Here is a 16,932-nt window from a genome sequence, read left to right as displayed (position 1 = left end):
GCGAGTAAAGAGCTCGAAGATCATATTGCCCCGTTCTATGTGATCATGGCGAGACTCATGCAAGACATTCTGATCTTTGGAAGTATCGCGAGCTCAAGTTTCCAAGCCAGTCCGCATGAACAAATTCGGCGGCAACTTGCGATCCCGAAACTCGTCATCTACCTCATACACGACCTCTTCAACCGGCTCAAAGCCCAATTTCCGATAGACAAATCTACCCATGGCAGAACCCTCGGTGGTAGACTCCAACCCACCTCTCCTCTTTGCCTCTTCCAACCCCCACTCTACAAGTTTATTCGCAATACCCCGTCTTTGGAAGTCTGGATCCACGACACAGAGATCTAGACTGAAAGTTGCGGGAGAAGGAGTGCTTGCTTTCTGTTGCAATGTTGCGACTCGCAATTTCATAAATGAAGTAAAAGTTTGACGTAGAAACCGCTGTTCTGTCTCGTTTCCTGGGTAGAGTTGTTTCAAGTCTGCGGCAGTGGAGATGTCTGTGGATGGTGTGTCTCCCATACCCTCGACCATTGATAGTTGGGCCCAAATTGCAAATCCTGCCATGATGCGCTTTCCGGGGTGTTCTGGGTCAGGTACAGTGGCTTTGAGATGTACTGTATTGGGCTTGCCAGCTTTATTATTCGTGACGGTTTTCCAACGCTTGATCATGCGATTTGTAGCTGCAGTCGCTCCGGAAGGGTTATCCCAGCCGGGGTTCATTGCTTTCCAGAATCCATCATTTGTTTGATGGCCGAAGCATTTTGAGATTATGGAAAAGGCTGTGGAGATGTCTTGTTCGTTGTCGATGATCTCGATGAGGACATCGGCGGCTTTTTGAGATGGTTGGTCGGTCATTGTTGGGGAGTGAATAGGAATTCGGGTGTGTCCTTTTTTCAGTGGACGAGAAAGAAGCGGCTCAGGGAGTCGTGGTGTTATTGGGAGATGAGAGAGGGGGTTGTCAATGTGACGCTTGGGGTATTTGATGTGGGGTGTGGGGCTGTGTGGTGTTGCCAGATTTCAGGATGGTCTTGGAAACTTGGCACCTTCTTCCGACCATGATCACACTCAAGACATTTCCGCATCTGTGGAAGCGTGGCACGAAAATGTCAAGACTCATGGAGACGTCTCTATTCTGTGTGTCTGCATGCGTACTGAACAAGATCGACCAAAGTTCACCCGTCAAAAGTGCAAACAAAGTGGCCAAGGTGAGTACTGCGAATTATCTTTGTGTATTGTAGTATTTATCGTACATTGGTCTGGGGCTTCCAAATCCTCAAGATGCTCTCAGACATCGACCTGACCGATGACGCTACCCATATATCCTACATCAACTTCTACGGTGACATACTGACGAGCCTTCTAAGAGCTGCCGGTGAGCTTGCCAACGACAAACTTGGTACCCATGCTCTGCACATTGGCATCGCGAGGGTAGGAAAGATGAGGCCCATTGATACCCTGACCGTGGGTAGTGTCGCAAACACCATCGCCCTGTCAATCAAGTCAGGAAAGCGGCCATGACTTGCACTGTGGTAAAAAGATCTACTTACGTATGCGCAAACATCTAGGGTCCTTGAAACCCATCCTGAGGGAATGCTGTTCGAGTATGCGTTGTATGAGATACCGTTGACATTGCGGGTAGTAGTGCCACCATTGCTGTCGACGTTGCAAGTGAGACCGCTCTTGTGCAGAGGGTCACCGATGAGGAAGACACCCTTGACGGCGGTGTTGGCAGTACCAGTTAGCTTGGGAAGAGCATTGACAGTGGCAGCGGCGCCCTGAGAGTAGCCTTCAAGGATGAAGCACTCATTGGGGCTTGTTTGGAGGGTGGAGGTGATCTTGTTGATGATGTCTTGGGTTCCGGCTGCGGAGTTCTGGCTGTAGTCGGCAGCGTAGACGGTGTTGTAGGTCTTGCCACCAGGAACCTGGGAGCGGATGTTGCTGTTCATGGTGGTGAAACCGCTGGACTGGCCCTGAGCCTCACCAGTACCTCTAGTGTTGATGAGAGCTATGTGGTGTGATCAGCTTCAAGTGCGGTGATACAGATGTGGCCATAAATACTGTAGCTTGAGCAGCCCGATGCGCGGGAGTCAAGGTCGACTGGGCTAGCGACAGCCATGCCCAAGAGGGAGGATCCGACAAGGACGCTGTTGGTGAAGTGCATGATTGTGATATTGGAGAGTTGGTCGGAGGATAGAGAGTGAAAGCCTGTCTTGGTGCAAGTGTCGAGGTCTTTATATATGCTCGACTGCCTGATCATCAATACCCATAACCTAACAGGCGTCCCACTTGACGCTAAAAGTCAATATGAATAACCATAAAAGCACGACTCACAGCATGGGGAACAAGGTTACTGTTTCAACCCCACGCCACCACCACAAAAAGGTATGATGGCACAGGCCTCGAACGCTGTTCGGTGCTGTAACAGCTGTCGATGGCTGCGACATCGCCATGCATGTCCATAGCATGAAGATCTCATGGGGTTAGTCACCTTGGCAAGCTCAGGCAGGCAAAAACGTGCCCGACATCCATGCACGAGGATCCAATCAAGCCCGCCAGCCTCAACCTTGTTTCAACCTTCACCTGTCATGGGCAGCCAGAGAAGCCACTTATACGCACGTAGCCGCTTTCAGAAAGTCCATCTCCGGCTGGTAGATGCAAGAATTAGGTACACAGCTGTCGAACCACGACTCAAATCAATGTTACATGGTGGCAGCTGCCGCAAGGGCAGGAAAGCTAATAGGCGAGTCGCCCTCTACTGAGATGATCTACACTATCTGTCAGTAAAGTCTGCAAGTTCCTCATGTCCTAATTGTTGCCGCGACGAGTAATTGGCACTCTCCTTTTGTCCGAGTATCGACGGAGGACCTGCATCTCTTGACACTCACGCCGCAAGCAGGACCTCATCATAGAGCCCTAATCAATGCGAACAGCACTTGCAACATTCGCCGCTCGAAGACACTTGCATGGCCAGAAAGCCATCTTTCCACGATCTGAAACTTACTTCCAACGGTCAGGTGAAAAGTACCGAGGCTGGACTGTCTCTCTCCATTCCTTGGCAGGGGCCTGGACTTTTGGCTTCACCACATCTGTATAGCCGGCTTTCCTGAGTACAGCACTGTAAATGTGAGTAGCCTGAAATCCTCGAGCTAATCTTGGGTAAGTGACATTGGACGCGGAGCAGTTATGACAGGATAATTTTCACACGTAACTCACGCTGCCGTTATGGTATATGTACCATGAATGGCGATGCTTTTGCACATTGCGCCTGCATTGCGCACGGGGCTTGACAAAGAAGATGTGCGATATGCTGTCGATCATGCTGATTCGGATATGCTGCGTACATCGTGATTGCGATTGATTTCTAGCAGTCTACCCAGGTCAAACATTGTGCGCTGTCAAGGTTCAGAGACTTCCAAAAGATATCGTGCGACTCCAACATGCACACGCATGTCAATCTTGGGACCTCAGACATCCCACTTCGACTTTGTGCGCATCAAGAAGGAGGTGCACCTGCAGTGCCGTTGGAAGTACTGTTTCCAGGACCACCGGCATCGCCACCTCCCATACCGCCACCCATACCTGACGAAGACGAGTCCATCACACCACCAGTGCGGTAGTAGTTGCCTGCAGGAGTGATGGTCTGATTGTTGGTCATATCAACACCCATGGATACCCAAGCTAACACACCATCGGTGATATCGTCGCCAAGCAGGATGTATTGGACCACAGGGTCTACGCCGTCGGTTGCGGTCTCTTCCGAGAGAATCGAGTCTTCGCTGTTGCTGGTCCAGTCTTGGGTGTTAGTATTGTAGGGATATGTCGCTTCAACCTGCTCAAGCAAGGACATGTCGAAGAATAATTGGCCGACGTGTTGGACAGAGCCCGATGACATTGTGCCGTTGACGTAAAGGGTCGTGTTTGTGTGGGTAACTATGTGAACATGGTTGGCACGGCTGCAACTCCTGTCAGTACTGTTCTCGATATTCGCGTTGTTTGTACAATTTACCTGGTGTAATGGCCAGGGACGATGGACTCGAAAGTGGCAACCCCCTCAGTGTCGGTCTCTGCAATGCCGCGAAGGAAGGTCGTGTTGACATTGACTGTGTCGGAGGAGTCTCCATTGCCACTAGTGACAATGCCGGAGTACACTCCTGTGGCGTTGCAGTGCCAGAAGTCAATGTAGACATCCGGCACAGGCTCGCAAGTGTTGACATCAATGACTTGGATGTCAATAGTCAACGTGACACCCTCTTGTGTTTCGGTAATATTCTTGCGAATTAATTCCCCTTCGACGTAGTAAGGACCTTGTGTGACCTCGGGCACCAGAATACAAGAGCCATTGCTGAAGAGGTACTCCTCAGTAACGTCCATGTTGATGCTGGTGTCGTTCGATAGATGCGTCGTGTTGAGGACAGAGGAGGTATCGCGTTTCTCTGCTAGCTGATTAGCTACGAGCAACAACCTCTCACCATCTAAGGTAGTGTTACCCATGACGACTGGAAGACCACGCTTTTGTCTCATGTCTGTGGCCAGAGCTTCGCGACGAGCGAGCGATCTTTGCTCGAGACCACGCGCCTTGATTTTGGCTTCGCAGTGACTCAGAGATCGTTTGTACTGAGGTACGAAGTCGTAGTAGGAGCGACGCTCGAGGGCTTCTTCGCGAGGATCATGGCCGGGATGACCAATAACGGTGCTGGTCAGAGCAAGAGATGCAAGTATGTTCTTGAGGTGGACCATGTTTTAGAGTGTAGAGATAGCGCAGGATGTGTTATTGAAGGTTAGAGAGAATAGTGAAGAGAAGGAAGAAGACTTCTTATATCCGGGAACACATCATCGCCTACCTGTCCATAGCTCAAGCCATCAGCTTGACTCGCACGTAAGCCTCAAGTCCTGGAATCCACGCTTCAGGAAGCGGTAGGCTTTTTGCGGCATGCGACTTGCAGATAGTGTAGAGGGCCCCGATATTCGTCACAGTCTAGTCACCACGGACGACATGTCGTTGAACCATTGACGAATCAGATTCGAGCATTTTCCACTTGCTTACGCAGAATCTTGATTGAAAATGCTTGTATGGTTTCAAGCAAGGTCTGCACCAGCCTTGGCATGTTGAGGACAGCCCTGGATGGTAAAACTGCGCATATGTTATGCCTCTAGCTCACGAACGGAGAACGCTGCTATGGCACGGGCCTGAACGACACGTATGTCACTGCTCAAGCTGCAGGAGTCTTGTCTGGCGAACGTCGTAGCGACTCTCAGGCGCTGTTATACCAGAAGTTGAATAGTCATATCCATGCTTGTGACTGATGGACCGCCGACCGCAGTTGTGTGAGTCTGGTCGATTGACAAGCGCGAGGTTACGAGGTTGAGAACGTGGAAGAGCGCTGTCGTTGCGGAGCTACAAATCACACTGCCAAGAGCGAACACGTAGATCGACCACGACAATGTCTCCAACCAGATGTTATTGAGCGCTAAGAATCGATTCTGTCCCTGTGTTAATGAACGGCTTGGCATCGTCGCATCAGACTAAGGAACAGGCGTGTTGAGGTTGACCAGCTTCAGCGGTCGCAGATCTTGAGATCGTTTGCCCGAGCGCGTTCTCGGTGCTATGCCATGACCTCAATGGTTGTTCGGACTCGGCCACGTTGGACGAGAGACCTGGAATTTGATCCCGTGAGACGAGAAAGGTCCTCCGGGCGTGACAGGAAGGTGCCAATGTGTCAACATACAGGTCAGCCCGTCCTTAAAGGACTAGGTCGGCGTCGCGACGTATCATCGCAACGTTGAAGAATCGCAAGCCGTCCTTGTGTTCGCCTTGCCTCGACATGAGCGACGATTATGATCAATAGACAATCTAAGCAAAAATGTAGCTATGATACGTCTAAGTCTCGTTGTCGATGGTCCCAGATGACATTTCTTGGATTTGGCGCAGTGGCAAGACCTGACTCAGCCTCCCACGGTCGAACAGAAAATCGACCCTATACAACTCGAATTCACGATACCTCTTTCCAACTCATTATCTAGACATTACTTGGACGACGTCCAACAACGATTAGTCATTATACCAGAATGGCTCGAGTCCAGACGACCAAGTGTGCTATAAAGATATTATGAAGCAGGGTTGCCCCGCTCACATAAGATAGTGCCGAGGATCTCGGCACTTGTGAGTAACCACGATCTCCGCTTCTGCCGGACACGATATATCAAAGGCACGCGACTTGTACCCAAGAGACAACCACGACTCCTGCCTCTTGCCCATTCGTCTCTAGTCTCGCTGTATCGTGACCGCAATTACAGACTGTGTGAAACAACCCTCATCAGGACACTAAATCACGGTGCTACACTTTGCCTTCCATCGCATGTTCCTGATCTGAACGGATATATCCAATTACATCACCGAGACCAAGCGTTGAACAACCAATCATCATGTCGACAACAGCGACATCCATCCCTGCAAATGTAGAAGCCACAGCGCCGGCTTCATCAGTCCCTAGGCCTCTACTCGCCCGCTTGAAACTATGGATCCGTCTCTGGATCTTCAAAGTCACTGTCCGCTCCCTCTTGGGCACCCTCCGCTTTTTCCGCTACCAAAAGATGGGGACCCTTCAACCTACCTACAAGAAAACTTATCCCGTCGGTGCTCGCTTGACCAATGATGTTTGGATCCCCAGCAGCTGGAAAGCTGGCCAGACATTGCCTTTGTACATTGATATTCATGGTGGTGGATTTGCAATTGGAGACCCCTTCCACGATGACGGATGGTGTCATTATCTGGCCGAAAAGCAGAATATCTGTGTTGTGAGCTGCGACTACAGGAAAGCTCCAGGCTACTATTTCCCCACTCAAACTAATGATTTGGTGGAAATCGTCACGGCTATCCTCAACGACTCTACACTACCAGTCGACAAGAGTAAGATATGTATGGGAGGTTTCTCAGCAGGCGGAAATCTCTCCCTCTCAGTCGCTCAATCTCGCTCTCTGCAAGGCAAAATTGCCGGTCTATTGCTCTGGTATCCTTCCACTGACTTCAGCGGGAAGTACAAGGGAGAAATGAGAAACGCACCTGATGGCTCCCCCGATGTTTTAGAAAAAAGTGGAGAGCTGTTCTCCTACGGATACCTACCCAACAAGGTAGACTTGAGAGATCCTTTGCTCTCACCTATTTATGCGGATCGCAAGCTTTTGCCGAAGAAACTGAGATTCGTAGGTGCAGAATACGATTTCCTCTGCAACGAAGCTCTGGAAGCTGCGAAGCTTTTCGCTGAGGCAGAAGGCGCAAAGGACAAGAAGCAGGGCGATGCGCAAGAAGATCAGAAACAGGGAGTAAAAAGCTGGAAGCAAGGGAATATTTGGTGGGAAGAAGTCCTGGGCGCACAGCATGGGTTCAATTACATCAAGAAGAAGGAGCCCAAAGCAGAGGAGGAGAGGGAGAGGATTACAGAATTGGCTTATGAGAGGGCTGCTGCTTGGTTGAAGAGCGAGATTTATACTTGAGTATCGAGGAGTCGTCTGTACCATCCTTGGGCCACGACAGAAAATAGAATGTATATCAGACTACTCGCATACATACGAAGTCCAATCATCAACATTGCCTTGCACATATGTCGCCGTACGCGGCCAAGCGCACAATTTTCTGCTCCTCACGTCTCCATCCGTCGGATTTGTCGTCAACACTTCCTCAGGCTTTTCTCCTCTTTCCACCCAATTCATCAGCGCAGGTACAGTGTGATACGTTGCAGGTACTTGGGGATATAAGCTCGCAGCGCCGCAATGTCCACCACCCGGTATCATGAACACGTTGTAGAAGTTAGAGATGTCATCGTCAAAGAACGACTGCACATCTTCGTAGTGTTGGATTGGCCAAGTTTGTGCGTTGAACGGGTCAGCCCAGCCTTGGTAGACTAGCAACCTACCACCTCTGTCGCGGAAAGCGGTAAGGTTCGTGCTTATGGCGTCGATTGCCGCTCCGGCGTTTATATTAACGTCTGACACGTCGCTTGCCCAGTCAAACGTGGATGCGTCATAAGTGAGGCTGTCATAGACCAGATTCTGTAGGATGGGTACTGAAAAAGCGTTCGACAGTTCGCCTTCTTGAAGTATCCATTGAATCTCGGAGCCATGTGCAAAACCAGGGTAGAGCTGTTCTCCAGTGTTCGAGTCTCTAGGCCCAGCGTAGATAGCTTTCACGGCTGTGATTTGCTTAGGCGTAAGGCAGGTTATCGTGCTGTTGCTTCGAGACGCGGTAGTGCGGTTGCAAGCTAGTGAGTCAATGGAGAAGTCACGGATTCTCAATCACTCCATCCTTGACGGCATCGTTGGTATCACAGGCTTCCAAGACTGCTTGACCCGTGAAGTTCAGGACTGATTGCGGCAGATAATAAGAACTGTTTTCGACTGCGTGCTGTGCATTCCAGAGGAAAGAGAGAGCGAGATGTGAGTACCAATTTCCTGGACATCCAGCAATAATACCATCAAAGAGCTCTGGGTGGTACTGCGCGAGGGCGAATCCTTGAGCTCCTCCAGTGGAGCAACCGCTATAGTAGCTATAGGCTGCATCTTTGTTGTAGTAAGCTTTAATAAGCTCTTTCGTGGATGGTACGAACAGAGCGATAGCATCGTGGATCCAAGCCTGAACTTCATCAGGATCGTGTAGATAAGGTATGTAGGTGTTCGGAGCTCCAGAGCCAGCGTTGTTGAGACTGGCAAGATGACCCGCATCCCCAGCCGCAGATGCAAAGCCAGAATTTAATTGTTGCATCAGGGCGGCTTTGTCGAGAGTTCCAGCCATACCGCCATTACCGACAGCCATGAATCGGCCATTGTACGATGAAGCGTCTGGTAGGTAGACCGAAAAATGTAGAGTGGAGTTACTTCCATACGATAAGACGCCTTCTACTTCACAGAAGGCATATCTATTATAGATGTTGTCTTTCCCGCTTGTGATGTTGACGGTATGAGTATCATGGTAAGTTGTGTTGGTGATTGTAGTGTTTCCTGGCAATGTGATGTTGCGCGTGAAAGACGTGCAATCGGTGTTCTCGACTGTTAGTAGCGCATCTGAAAATGAGCAAATACCAAGAACGGAGAGGATGATATGGAGCTTCATGTTAGATGTTGAGGTTATGAATCAATTCTTACCTGAGAGTAAACCCTGCCTCTTATACGAATCATGATCATCGCCTGTGATCTTTGCTCGGCAAGTGTGTCCAGTTCCTCTTCGCAACTAGCCAGCTTGGCTTTCGAGAGGCGGGATGAGGTGACGATCCAGGGCATGATGATCTGTATCATCGTGCCTTGGACATGGAAGCAGGAGGGAAATTGTTACCTTGTTTCGGCAGATATGGGGTCTCCACATCTTGTCATTCTCGGCTGAGCAGAGAAGGCTTTCGGCGCCGACGCCCGACAGCAGCCACTCTCTTCGGTTTTTCGGTCTCCCGCTGATGATCCCTCAAACACAATCCTAATCTCAATGCCACCTCCCATGAGGTGCAAAGATGCGACGTGTACCGGGCCCTATGTGCCGTTGCTCGGAGATGTCCGGACGACCGGCGACAGATATATGTGACCTTGTCTCTTCGCATCCCACAGATCGAGAACAATCATCACAATAGCAAGTCATCATGCCGGCGCAGCGAAACCTTCGAATTGGCAACTGTAGTGGTGCGACTGGAGATGCGCCTCATGCGATGGCTCGTATGGTCCGAGATGCCGACGTCGACGTGATCACAGGCGACTGGTAGGTTTATCTCTCAGTCGTCAACTTCTACCACTAACTCTAGGGAAGGCTGTCTGAGATGAACATAGCTTGGGAATCAATCAAGAAAGCAGAAGATCCAGAGCTCGGCTATGATGTTGGATTTCTCAGGCAACTCACAGAGTGTATCGATGATGTTGCAGAGAAGAAAACCAAGATCATCACCAACGCTGGGGCAATGAATGCTCCTGTACTGGCTCGTAGAGTTGAGGAATTGTGCCGGAGCCGCGGACACGACTTGGTAGTTGCGACCATACTCGGAGATGATGTCAGCCACCTCCTGACTCGGGGCAAATCTGGAGAACGAGTGCTTGACTTTCCCCACCTGGATCATCAGGAGCAGCTTCTGAAAGACTGGGACGCCGAGCTTGAGCCTACTTGCGCTGCCGCATATATTGGAGCTTGGGGAATCGTGGCAGCACTGAAAGAAGGCGCTGACATAATCATTTGCGGTCGTGTCACAGACGCATCACCCGTAATTGGTGCCGCTGCCTGGTGGTATGGTTGGTCGGAGACTAGCTACGATCAGCTTGCTGGCGCATTGATAGCTGGCCACCTTATCGAATGTGGGCCCTACGCGACAGGAGCGAACTTCTCAGGCTTCAAGCAGTTTCTCCCCGAACTGGTGGATCTGGCCTTTCCAATGGCCGAAATCACACTTTCTGGTACTTGTTATATCACCAAGCCTGATTCCATGAATGGAGTGGTCAACAAGTTCAATATCACTTCGCAGCTTCTGTACGAGCTACAAGGCCAGATGTATCTCAATCCAGACGTGGTCGCAGATATCGCCAGCATCCGCATAGAAGAGACAGTTCAGAAAGATCGCGTCTTTGTATCTGGCTGCAAGGGATCGCCACCACCTCCGACCACAAAAGTCATGATTGCAGCACCAGGAGGCTGGCAAGCAGAGACGACTTATTATATCAACGGGCTCGACGTGCATGAAAAAGCACAAATGATGAAACAGCAGCTTCAAAACATCTTCGGTGGCAGCCAGTTCTCCAAGTTCTCCGTGGAGCTATACGGTACTCAAGCCGAGAACCCGACTTCACAACAAGCAGGTACAGTCATGCTGCGAGTCTTTGCCCAAGCACGTAGGAGGGAAGACATCACGGCGGAGAAATTCAAAATTCCGCTGTACTCGCTACGAATGCAGAGCTATCCTGGTTATCACATGAATTTGGACTTCCGGACTATGGAGCCGAAAATGTTCTACGAAATCTTCCCAGCAACGATACCACAAGTGGCTATCAACCACGAAGCTGTTGTTGCCAGTAAGACGATCTCAATTGCTCCACCCAGAAAAACGCAGTATTACGCAAACAAGAGGCCTTCATCTGAGACAGCGGAGCCTGTAGATCTTGAATATTTTGGCCCCGCAGTGCGAAGACCGCTAGGGAGTATCGTCCACGCACGCTCCGGAGACAAAGCAGACAATTCAAACATCGGCTTCTTCGTTCTTCACAAGGACGAGTATGCCTGGCTGCAATCTCTACTCACGGTCGACAGATTAAAAGGGCTGCTGCAAGATGACTACGCTGGACATGCAGTCGAGCGATGCGAATTTCCAAACATTCTCGCTATTCATTTGTGAGTCTCAGGTCGCTCTGGGGGGTTTGTGAATTGTCACTGATGATAGATACAGCCGTGTTTTGGACTTTCTTGATGGCGGTATAGCTTCCAGTGCACGTATCGATGGACTGGGCAAAGGTGTGGGTGAGTATCTCAGAAGCAAGTATGTAGACATCCCGTTGAAGTTTTTGGAGAGAGGAACAATTTGATTGGAGGAACTTTGTTGCATCTGCTGGGCTTACTGTTCACTCTCGAGTTTCTGTCCAGAATCTAGTACCCATTCATCTGGTAGGAAGGCTCAATAAAGTCGCTACCATTTCCCAGATACCCAAGCCAATCTTGACTCAACTCCATGATAGGATCTTCAATTTGTTGCATGTTGTACAGCTGCTGTAAGTCGTCAAAGCAGTGCAGAAATTCAGTGTCTACAGCCAAAGGCGAGAAGGTGGTCGAATCTCGTGGTGTGATGAGATTGTTATGATTTAGAGAGTCATTGTTGATGTTGACTGATTGTTGTACAAAGGGTCGTATCATCTGTTGCGCTTGGGCTGTCTGGAGCTTGATGGCGTCGCTAAGCACTGCATCTGACAGCTTATCGAAGACTTCATGACAGTTTCTGAGAGCATTCCAACGTTCCGACACAGCTACTAGCACATTTGAACAAGCTCTGGTATCGTTGACCACTTCGATCGTTGATGGATCCTTTTGCAAAGATGGTTCAGTGGGGTTACGCCAGCGAGAGCGGTAGTGACGGCCGCAAGCGTAGACGTATGAGAGACCAGCGAGAAAGACCGACTGTAAGGTGATCCAGCTGTAGTTGATCTTACGTGACTTATGAAGGCTAGCGTATATCGTGATGCTCTGCTTTGCGGAGTCAAAGATATGCTGCAAAGATCTTGCATCATGAGAGATATCAGGTAGGAGTGGTGAGGGTCGCCAGAGTATGAGCATGGCGTTCGAGTACAACAAACTATACCACTCCGTGGATAGATGGCATGACGATGAGGTTTGTGAGTTTTGCTCGAGGTGGAGATTTTCAACGTCATGCTTCCATCCTTCCAGGTCAGCACAAAGTCGATGTCTGATATCGAGAACGTGTTGCTCCCCAACGTTCGGAGCTTTCTTCCGATGCAGAGCTGACACAATCTCTCCGCAGAGTAGTCGATATGATACGATATGTTTGAAGACGAACGGTTTTGACCCCCCGACGTCAGTCTCAGGTGGAGAAATAGTTGAGTCCTCGAACGGACAGGCATGGTCGAAATCGTCGTCCCGGATAGCACAGGGCCGACCGAGTATCAATGAGGTTATTCGATCCATACACAGAACACTCCAGAAGGATCTTCTCTTTGACTCTTGCAACAAATATCGCTTCGACGTCGTATCGTCATTTCCAGGTCCGGTCAAGGGAAAAGCAGACTCTTTGTGCAGTCCCATCTCGAAGCACATACGAGCTGCTATACCAACTAATAACCACATGGATCCCGAGTTATCTTGTATTGAACTGCCAGTTCTGTACTGGCACAGCAGCAGAATGGCATGTAGTGACTGTAGACCCCCGAAACGTAAGACATCTCCGATAGAGGCCATGGCCCGGGCATGGTGGCTCTCAGCGCTTGGCAGTTGTCTCCAATCGTATTTGGACACTTGTGCCGTACTGATGGCGAACAACATGTCAACCACGAAGAGCTCATAGCATGACAGACTGGTGAGTCCAGAGTTATATAAGTAATCCAGCGTTCGGTGGATCTCTGAAGGTATCAGAAAAGGATAGCAAAGGAAGTCATGATCAAGATAAGCTTGAATCAGCTTCTGAGCCAGCTTGCGAGATGGCAGCTCACGCGGTAGCTCCACACGCACATCGTCTGACGATTCGGGTGAGTACTCAGTACGTGCTGTAGTCGGTGGTGATGGATGTCTGGAGTGGGGAACGTCGACACTCGCCCTCACCAAGTCTGCGAATAGCACTCCACTCGTGGATCCCAGATATTGCCGCTCACCAGCAGCACTGGTCGATAGGATGGACACTTGTGCAGCGATGTCATCTCTCCGGCTTGTAATATCGTCTGATGGGGGCTCTGGTCGCATGTTGGTATCGGCGTTATCATTACTGGCATGCGATCTGGCAGATCTGATCCTGGACAATTCTGCGGCTAGTGATTTGTTCCGGTTCTCGGCTTGAGCAAGACGCCTCTCCAAGCGGTCCACGACGTCCGGTCGGACTGCTCTTTCCTTGGTCCGGTCAGTGTAGACACATTGTGCCTCGCTCTTGCTGCAGGAAGCGCAAGGCTGTAGTCGGTCGCACTTGCTCTTTCGGCGATAACACCGGTCGCAATTAGTGGTCTGCATATTCAAAAGACAAAGAAGCGGTGGACGGGGCCGACGGGACAGATATGGGGGAAAGTGATCGGCTTGCGGGGTCCGAAGGATTCGTCGTGGGGTCTGCGGAGGTTGCACCACTGCTCAATCTGATCTGATCTGCATCCTGCAGGAGCGGTGGTTGGGGCCGTCGGCCGATTTTGTATCTTTCGAATCTCTTTCCTCCTCAACATCACTAATGGGTAACGCGGCACTTGGGTTCCCCTCAGCCTCGACATCAGTGGTATATATCTGAGTTACTACCCCAGATCTACCCCGGACCATCTCATCTCATCTCATTCGAAGCACATCTCCGCCATTATGACCTCTATGAATGAAAAAGATATCGGACCAGAGTTCGTCAATGATGCCGAGTCGGGCAGCCTAAACCAACAAGCCTATACACGGGGAGGCTCTGCCGAAGACAAGAGTCTCGTCCGGAAACAAGACCTGAGAATCCTCCCTATCTCTTGTGGCATCTATCTATTGTGCTATCTCGATCGATCCAACATCGGCAATGCCAAGGTCTTGAATGCTTCCACACACAACGACTTGCTCTCGGAGACCAACATGACGGCATATCAATACACCATCGCCCTGATGGTCTTCCTTATCGCTTACATGGTTTTCGAGGTGCCTTCGAACTATTTCCTAAAGCGTCTGTCACCAAGCAAGTGGATTGCCTTCCTCATGTTCTCATGGTCAGTCATGACTATGGGGTTAGGCGGTGTGCATAATTTTGCAGGAGTTACGGCATTGCGTTTCTTGTTGGGAGTCTTCGAAGCTGGCCTTTTCCCCGGCCTGGTCTACTATCTGAGTAAGTCGCATGATATCCATTGGGAAAAAGCGACAAAACTGACTGATGTAGCTTTCTGGTACCGCACCGACGAGCGTTCAATCCGCGTTGCCTTTATTCTTGCCTCCGCGACTTTGGCAGGAGCCTTTGGCGGTGCCATTGCTTACGGTGTTGGACACATGAATGGTACAGGTGGACTGTCTGCTTTCCGTTGGTTGTTCATTCTCGAAGGTCTCCCATCATTACTATCTGCACCTTTGGTCTGGTTCTTTCTGCCTGACTACCCCGAAACTGTCAAATGGCTATCTCCTGAGGAGAAAGCGCTGGCAGCAGAAAGACTCAAGTACGAGGGCTCTCACGGTGACAGCAAGAGCATGACATGGCAAGATGCCAAAATTACTCTTACTGACTGGAGACTCTATGCCCATTACGCCATCTACTTTGGAATTTCGACACCTTTCTCCAGCTTATCGCTCTTCACACCTACCATTACGGCTGGTTTGGGCTTCAAGGATCTTACAGCACAACTTATGACCGTACCCCCTTATGCGGTAGCATATGTTGTCACACTTCTGGTTTCATGGTCTGCTGACCACTTCGATGCGTGAGTATTCCAGATTCTTCCACTCGTGACCAAAACCTAACAGCCCTCAGACGAGCTCTACATTCGGCCATCTTTGCCACGGTAGGCGCAATCGGCTTTTTAGCCTCTGCTGTACTTCCACCAGACGCATATAACGCTCGTTACGGCTGCCTGATCGTCGCCGCCGCCGGCTCATTCTCTTGTATCCCACCACTGTTAGGCTGGCTCTCATCCAACCTTCACAGTACAGCTGCAGCCGGATTGGCCATTGCTTTGAACATCTCGTTTGGTGCCCCTGGACAAATCACCGGCGTATGGATTTACAAGGCAGAAGAGAAGAAAAAGGGTTACCCAACAGGACATTGGGTCAATGCAGGCTTGTTGTTTTTCGTCGCAGCTGGTTGTATATCTCTGCTGTTCTTTTACAAGTTCAAGAATAGGACATTGAGGAGAGAAGGAGCGGAAAGACTGTTTAGATACTGAGTCAACGATCCTTCCGTAACAATCAAGTTCGGCCAATCACAAGTCGTACTTACGAACCTTTTGACCAATCATACTTCGCTGTTGCAGACTCACACCTATCAGCGCTGACACTCTCTCTCGTACCTTGATGTGAGATCTGCATGCTCTTGACTCATGAGGCGCGTTTTAGAGAGGATGATAAAGAGCTAACACTCTTTGCGTCGGTCAAACTCTGGAACATGCAGTGTATCCTTGGGGTCAAGAGATCAAGAATTTGAGTCCACCTCTTCTCGACGCACTTGTCATCGATCTGGAGACCATGGGTCAAGATTACAATGACAGCCTGGAGGAGTTTGTGGAAAGTATGTTTAGGTTCGGCGTACGTGTGAAAATGACTTTTCTCATCAGCAGAGATCACACTGACTCACGGAGTCGCAGTCTAGCCATTACATCCAAACTGGTATTGAACCTGGACTGCCATACACAGCCGTACTGAAGCTGACGCCGTCGGAATGCCACTCTATCATTCAAGGCATAAAAGCCAATTTAGGTCCCGGCTTCACAATAACCCACCTAGCACAAACAGCAACCCTCTTAACACGCCTACACACCAATCCGCTCGCCAAGGAGTTCCGTGCAGAAAGAACAGTCATCATGCCATTATCAGTAAACGGATGGAAATACTTCAGCCCAGAGTTTACAAAAGCTCAATATGGCAATTGTCAAGTCTGCGCAGTCATCGATTTCGAACACCTCGAACAAGATACCGTGGATTATGACGACACGGCAGCAGTACTCCAGGCACTAGAAACAGGGATGAAAGTGGCAAAAAAGGCTTATGAGTACTGGCTTGACAAGTCCTTTATACTCCATCTTGGACTTGCAAAGGATAAGTTTCTGTCCGGCTATTTTGCTTCGTGAGTCCTTGCAGGTTACTGGATTTGAGAACGAGTAAGAGTTGACATCGATCTACTCATGCAGTAATGAGAGTAGATCTGATGGTAAAGCTGTGCCGGTATGTTGCCTTTGGATCTTAGATCGCTCGTGTCGATTTGAGTACTGAAAACTCCCATTGTTTTACAGATTCTCGCAAGTGATGATTCGAATGAGCTGTACACCCCACAAACAGTGTGGATCTTCGCTCCTGACTGTCGATGACATGCTGTTCTTGACAGACACTCACGAGCCGGAAATATAAGATGCGCAGACTCTATTAGCTTGTGTCCTTCGATGTGGCCAATTGGCAACCTTTAACTGACCACTGTAGCTTATTGCGTATGGAGAGTTGGAAGGGAGCAACGACTATATCACTGAGTTATTGTAATGGAAGCTGTTACGCAAAACAAGCTAATGCCTTTCTGAATCGCATGAAGGAATTCATGATGGTCATGGCGAAACGATAATGTAGAT

At 49.8% G+C, this 16,932-nt stretch overlaps 9 protein-coding genes across 9 annotated transcripts; 4 read left to right on the top strand and 5 right to left on the bottom strand.

The window, feature by feature from the left end:
- Positions 1-93: 93 nt before the first annotated feature.
- AUEXF2481DRAFT_32540 (uncharacterized protein) lies at positions 94-852 on the bottom strand (the record flags this gene model as incomplete). Its single annotated transcript, XM_013485039.1, has 1 exon — positions 94-852. The coding sequence occupies one exon, from the start codon at positions 850-852 to the stop codon at positions 94-96; it is 759 nt and encodes a 252-aa protein (XP_013340493.1).
- Positions 853-1,196: 344 nt separating this feature from the next.
- AUEXF2481DRAFT_43463 (carbohydrate esterase family 5 protein) lies at positions 1,197-2,142 on the bottom strand. The gene is made up of 3 exons (XM_013485069.1): positions 2,056-2,142; positions 1,545-2,002; positions 1,197-1,485 (listed from the first exon to the last, which is right to left on the bottom strand). Exons 1-3 carry the CDS (start codon positions 2,111-2,113, stop codon positions 1,357-1,359), a joined length of 645 nt encoding a protein of 214 aa, XP_013340523.1. The 5' UTR covers positions 2,114-2,142; the 3' UTR covers positions 1,197-1,356.
- A 1,348-nt stretch (positions 2,143-3,490) lies between these two features.
- Positions 3,491-4,734, bottom strand: AUEXF2481DRAFT_8026 (uncharacterized protein; the record flags this gene model as incomplete). The annotated part of the gene is made up of 3 exons (XM_013485020.1): positions 3,491-3,950; positions 4,004-4,430; positions 4,485-4,734. 3 exons carry the CDS (start codon positions 4,732-4,734, stop codon positions 3,491-3,493), a joined length of 1,137 nt encoding a protein of 378 aa, XP_013340474.1.
- A 1,686-nt stretch (positions 4,735-6,420) lies between these two features.
- On the top strand, positions 6,421-7,488 carry AUEXF2481DRAFT_8025 (uncharacterized protein; the record flags this gene model as incomplete). Its single annotated transcript, XM_013485019.1, has 1 exon — positions 6,421-7,488. One exon carries the CDS (start codon positions 6,421-6,423, stop codon positions 7,486-7,488), a length of 1,068 nt encoding a protein of 355 aa, XP_013340473.1.
- A 60-nt stretch (positions 7,489-7,548) lies between these two features.
- Positions 7,549-9,100, bottom strand: AUEXF2481DRAFT_48071 (uncharacterized protein; the record flags this gene model as incomplete). Its single annotated transcript, XM_013485082.1, has 3 exons — positions 7,549-8,218; positions 8,277-8,988; positions 9,070-9,100. 3 exons carry the CDS (start codon positions 9,098-9,100, stop codon positions 7,549-7,551), a joined length of 1,413 nt encoding a protein of 470 aa, XP_013340536.1.
- Positions 9,101-9,614: 514 nt separating this feature from the next.
- On the top strand, positions 9,615-11,345 carry AUEXF2481DRAFT_32535 (uncharacterized protein; the record flags this gene model as incomplete). The annotated part of the gene is made up of 2 exons (XM_013485038.1): positions 9,615-9,730; positions 9,779-11,345. The coding sequence occupies 2 exons, from the start codon at positions 9,615-9,617 to the stop codon at positions 11,343-11,345; spliced, it is 1,683 nt and encodes a 560-aa protein (XP_013340492.1).
- A 248-nt stretch (positions 11,346-11,593) lies between these two features.
- On the bottom strand, positions 11,594-13,672 carry AUEXF2481DRAFT_69079 (uncharacterized protein; the record flags this gene model as incomplete). Its single annotated transcript, XM_013485093.1, has 1 exon — positions 11,594-13,672. The coding sequence occupies one exon, from the start codon at positions 13,670-13,672 to the stop codon at positions 11,594-11,596; it is 2,079 nt and encodes a 692-aa protein (XP_013340547.1).
- A 339-nt stretch (positions 13,673-14,011) lies between these two features.
- AUEXF2481DRAFT_69074 (uncharacterized protein) lies at positions 14,012-15,543 on the top strand (the record flags this gene model as incomplete). Its single annotated transcript, XM_013485092.1, has 3 exons — positions 14,012-14,498; positions 14,550-15,081; positions 15,132-15,543. The coding sequence occupies 3 exons, from the start codon at positions 14,012-14,014 to the stop codon at positions 15,541-15,543; spliced, it is 1,431 nt and encodes a 476-aa protein (XP_013340546.1).
- Positions 15,544-15,707: 164 nt separating this feature from the next.
- Positions 15,708-16,915, top strand: AUEXF2481DRAFT_91651 (uncharacterized protein). The gene is made up of 4 exons (XM_013485120.1): positions 15,708-15,901; positions 15,961-16,439; positions 16,504-16,537; positions 16,606-16,915. Exons 1-4 carry the CDS (start codon positions 15,842-15,844, stop codon positions 16,678-16,680), a joined length of 648 nt encoding a protein of 215 aa, XP_013340574.1. The 5' UTR covers positions 15,708-15,841; the 3' UTR covers positions 16,681-16,915.
- The last annotated feature ends 17 nt before the right edge of the window (positions 16,916-16,932 follow it).

The sequence above is a fragment of the Aureobasidium subglaciale genome, assembly GCF_000721755.1.
Source record: "Aureobasidium subglaciale EXF-2481 unplaced genomic scaffold scaffold_24, whole genome shotgun sequence".
In the NCBI taxonomy this organism is placed as follows: Eukaryota; Fungi; Ascomycota; class Dothideomycetes; order Dothideales; family Saccotheciaceae; genus Aureobasidium; species Aureobasidium subglaciale.
The sequence above is the reverse complement of the archived record's forward strand: the minus strand, read 5'-3'. Positions and strand labels throughout refer to the sequence as shown.

Bases quoted from the DNA above. Each gene is read 5' to 3' on its own strand.
- AUEXF2481DRAFT_43463 (XM_013485069.1), bottom strand. From the start codon at position 2,113: ATGGCTGTCGCTAGCCCAGTCGACCTTGACTCCCGCGCATCGGGCTGC. The intron at 2,003-2,055 runs GTATTTATGGCC...CACACCACATAG, and splicing joins ATCGGGCTGCTCAAGCTACA to CTCTCATCAACACTAGAGGT. The intron at 1,486-1,544 runs GTAAGTAGATCT...CTTGATTGACAG, and splicing joins CCCTAGATGTTTGCGCATAC to GGCGATGGTGTTTGCGACAC.
- AUEXF2481DRAFT_91651 (XM_013485120.1), top strand. From the start codon at position 15,842: ATGGGTCAAGATTACAATGACAGCCTGGAGGAGTTTGTGGAAAGTATG. The intron at 15,902-15,960 runs GTACGTGTGAAA...ACGGAGTCGCAG, and splicing joins AAAGTATGTTTAGGTTCGGC to TCTAGCCATTACATCCAAAC. The intron at 16,538-16,605 runs GTATGTTGCCTT...ATTGTTTTACAG, and splicing joins CTGATGGTAAAGCTGTGCCG to ATTCTCGCAAGTGATGATTC.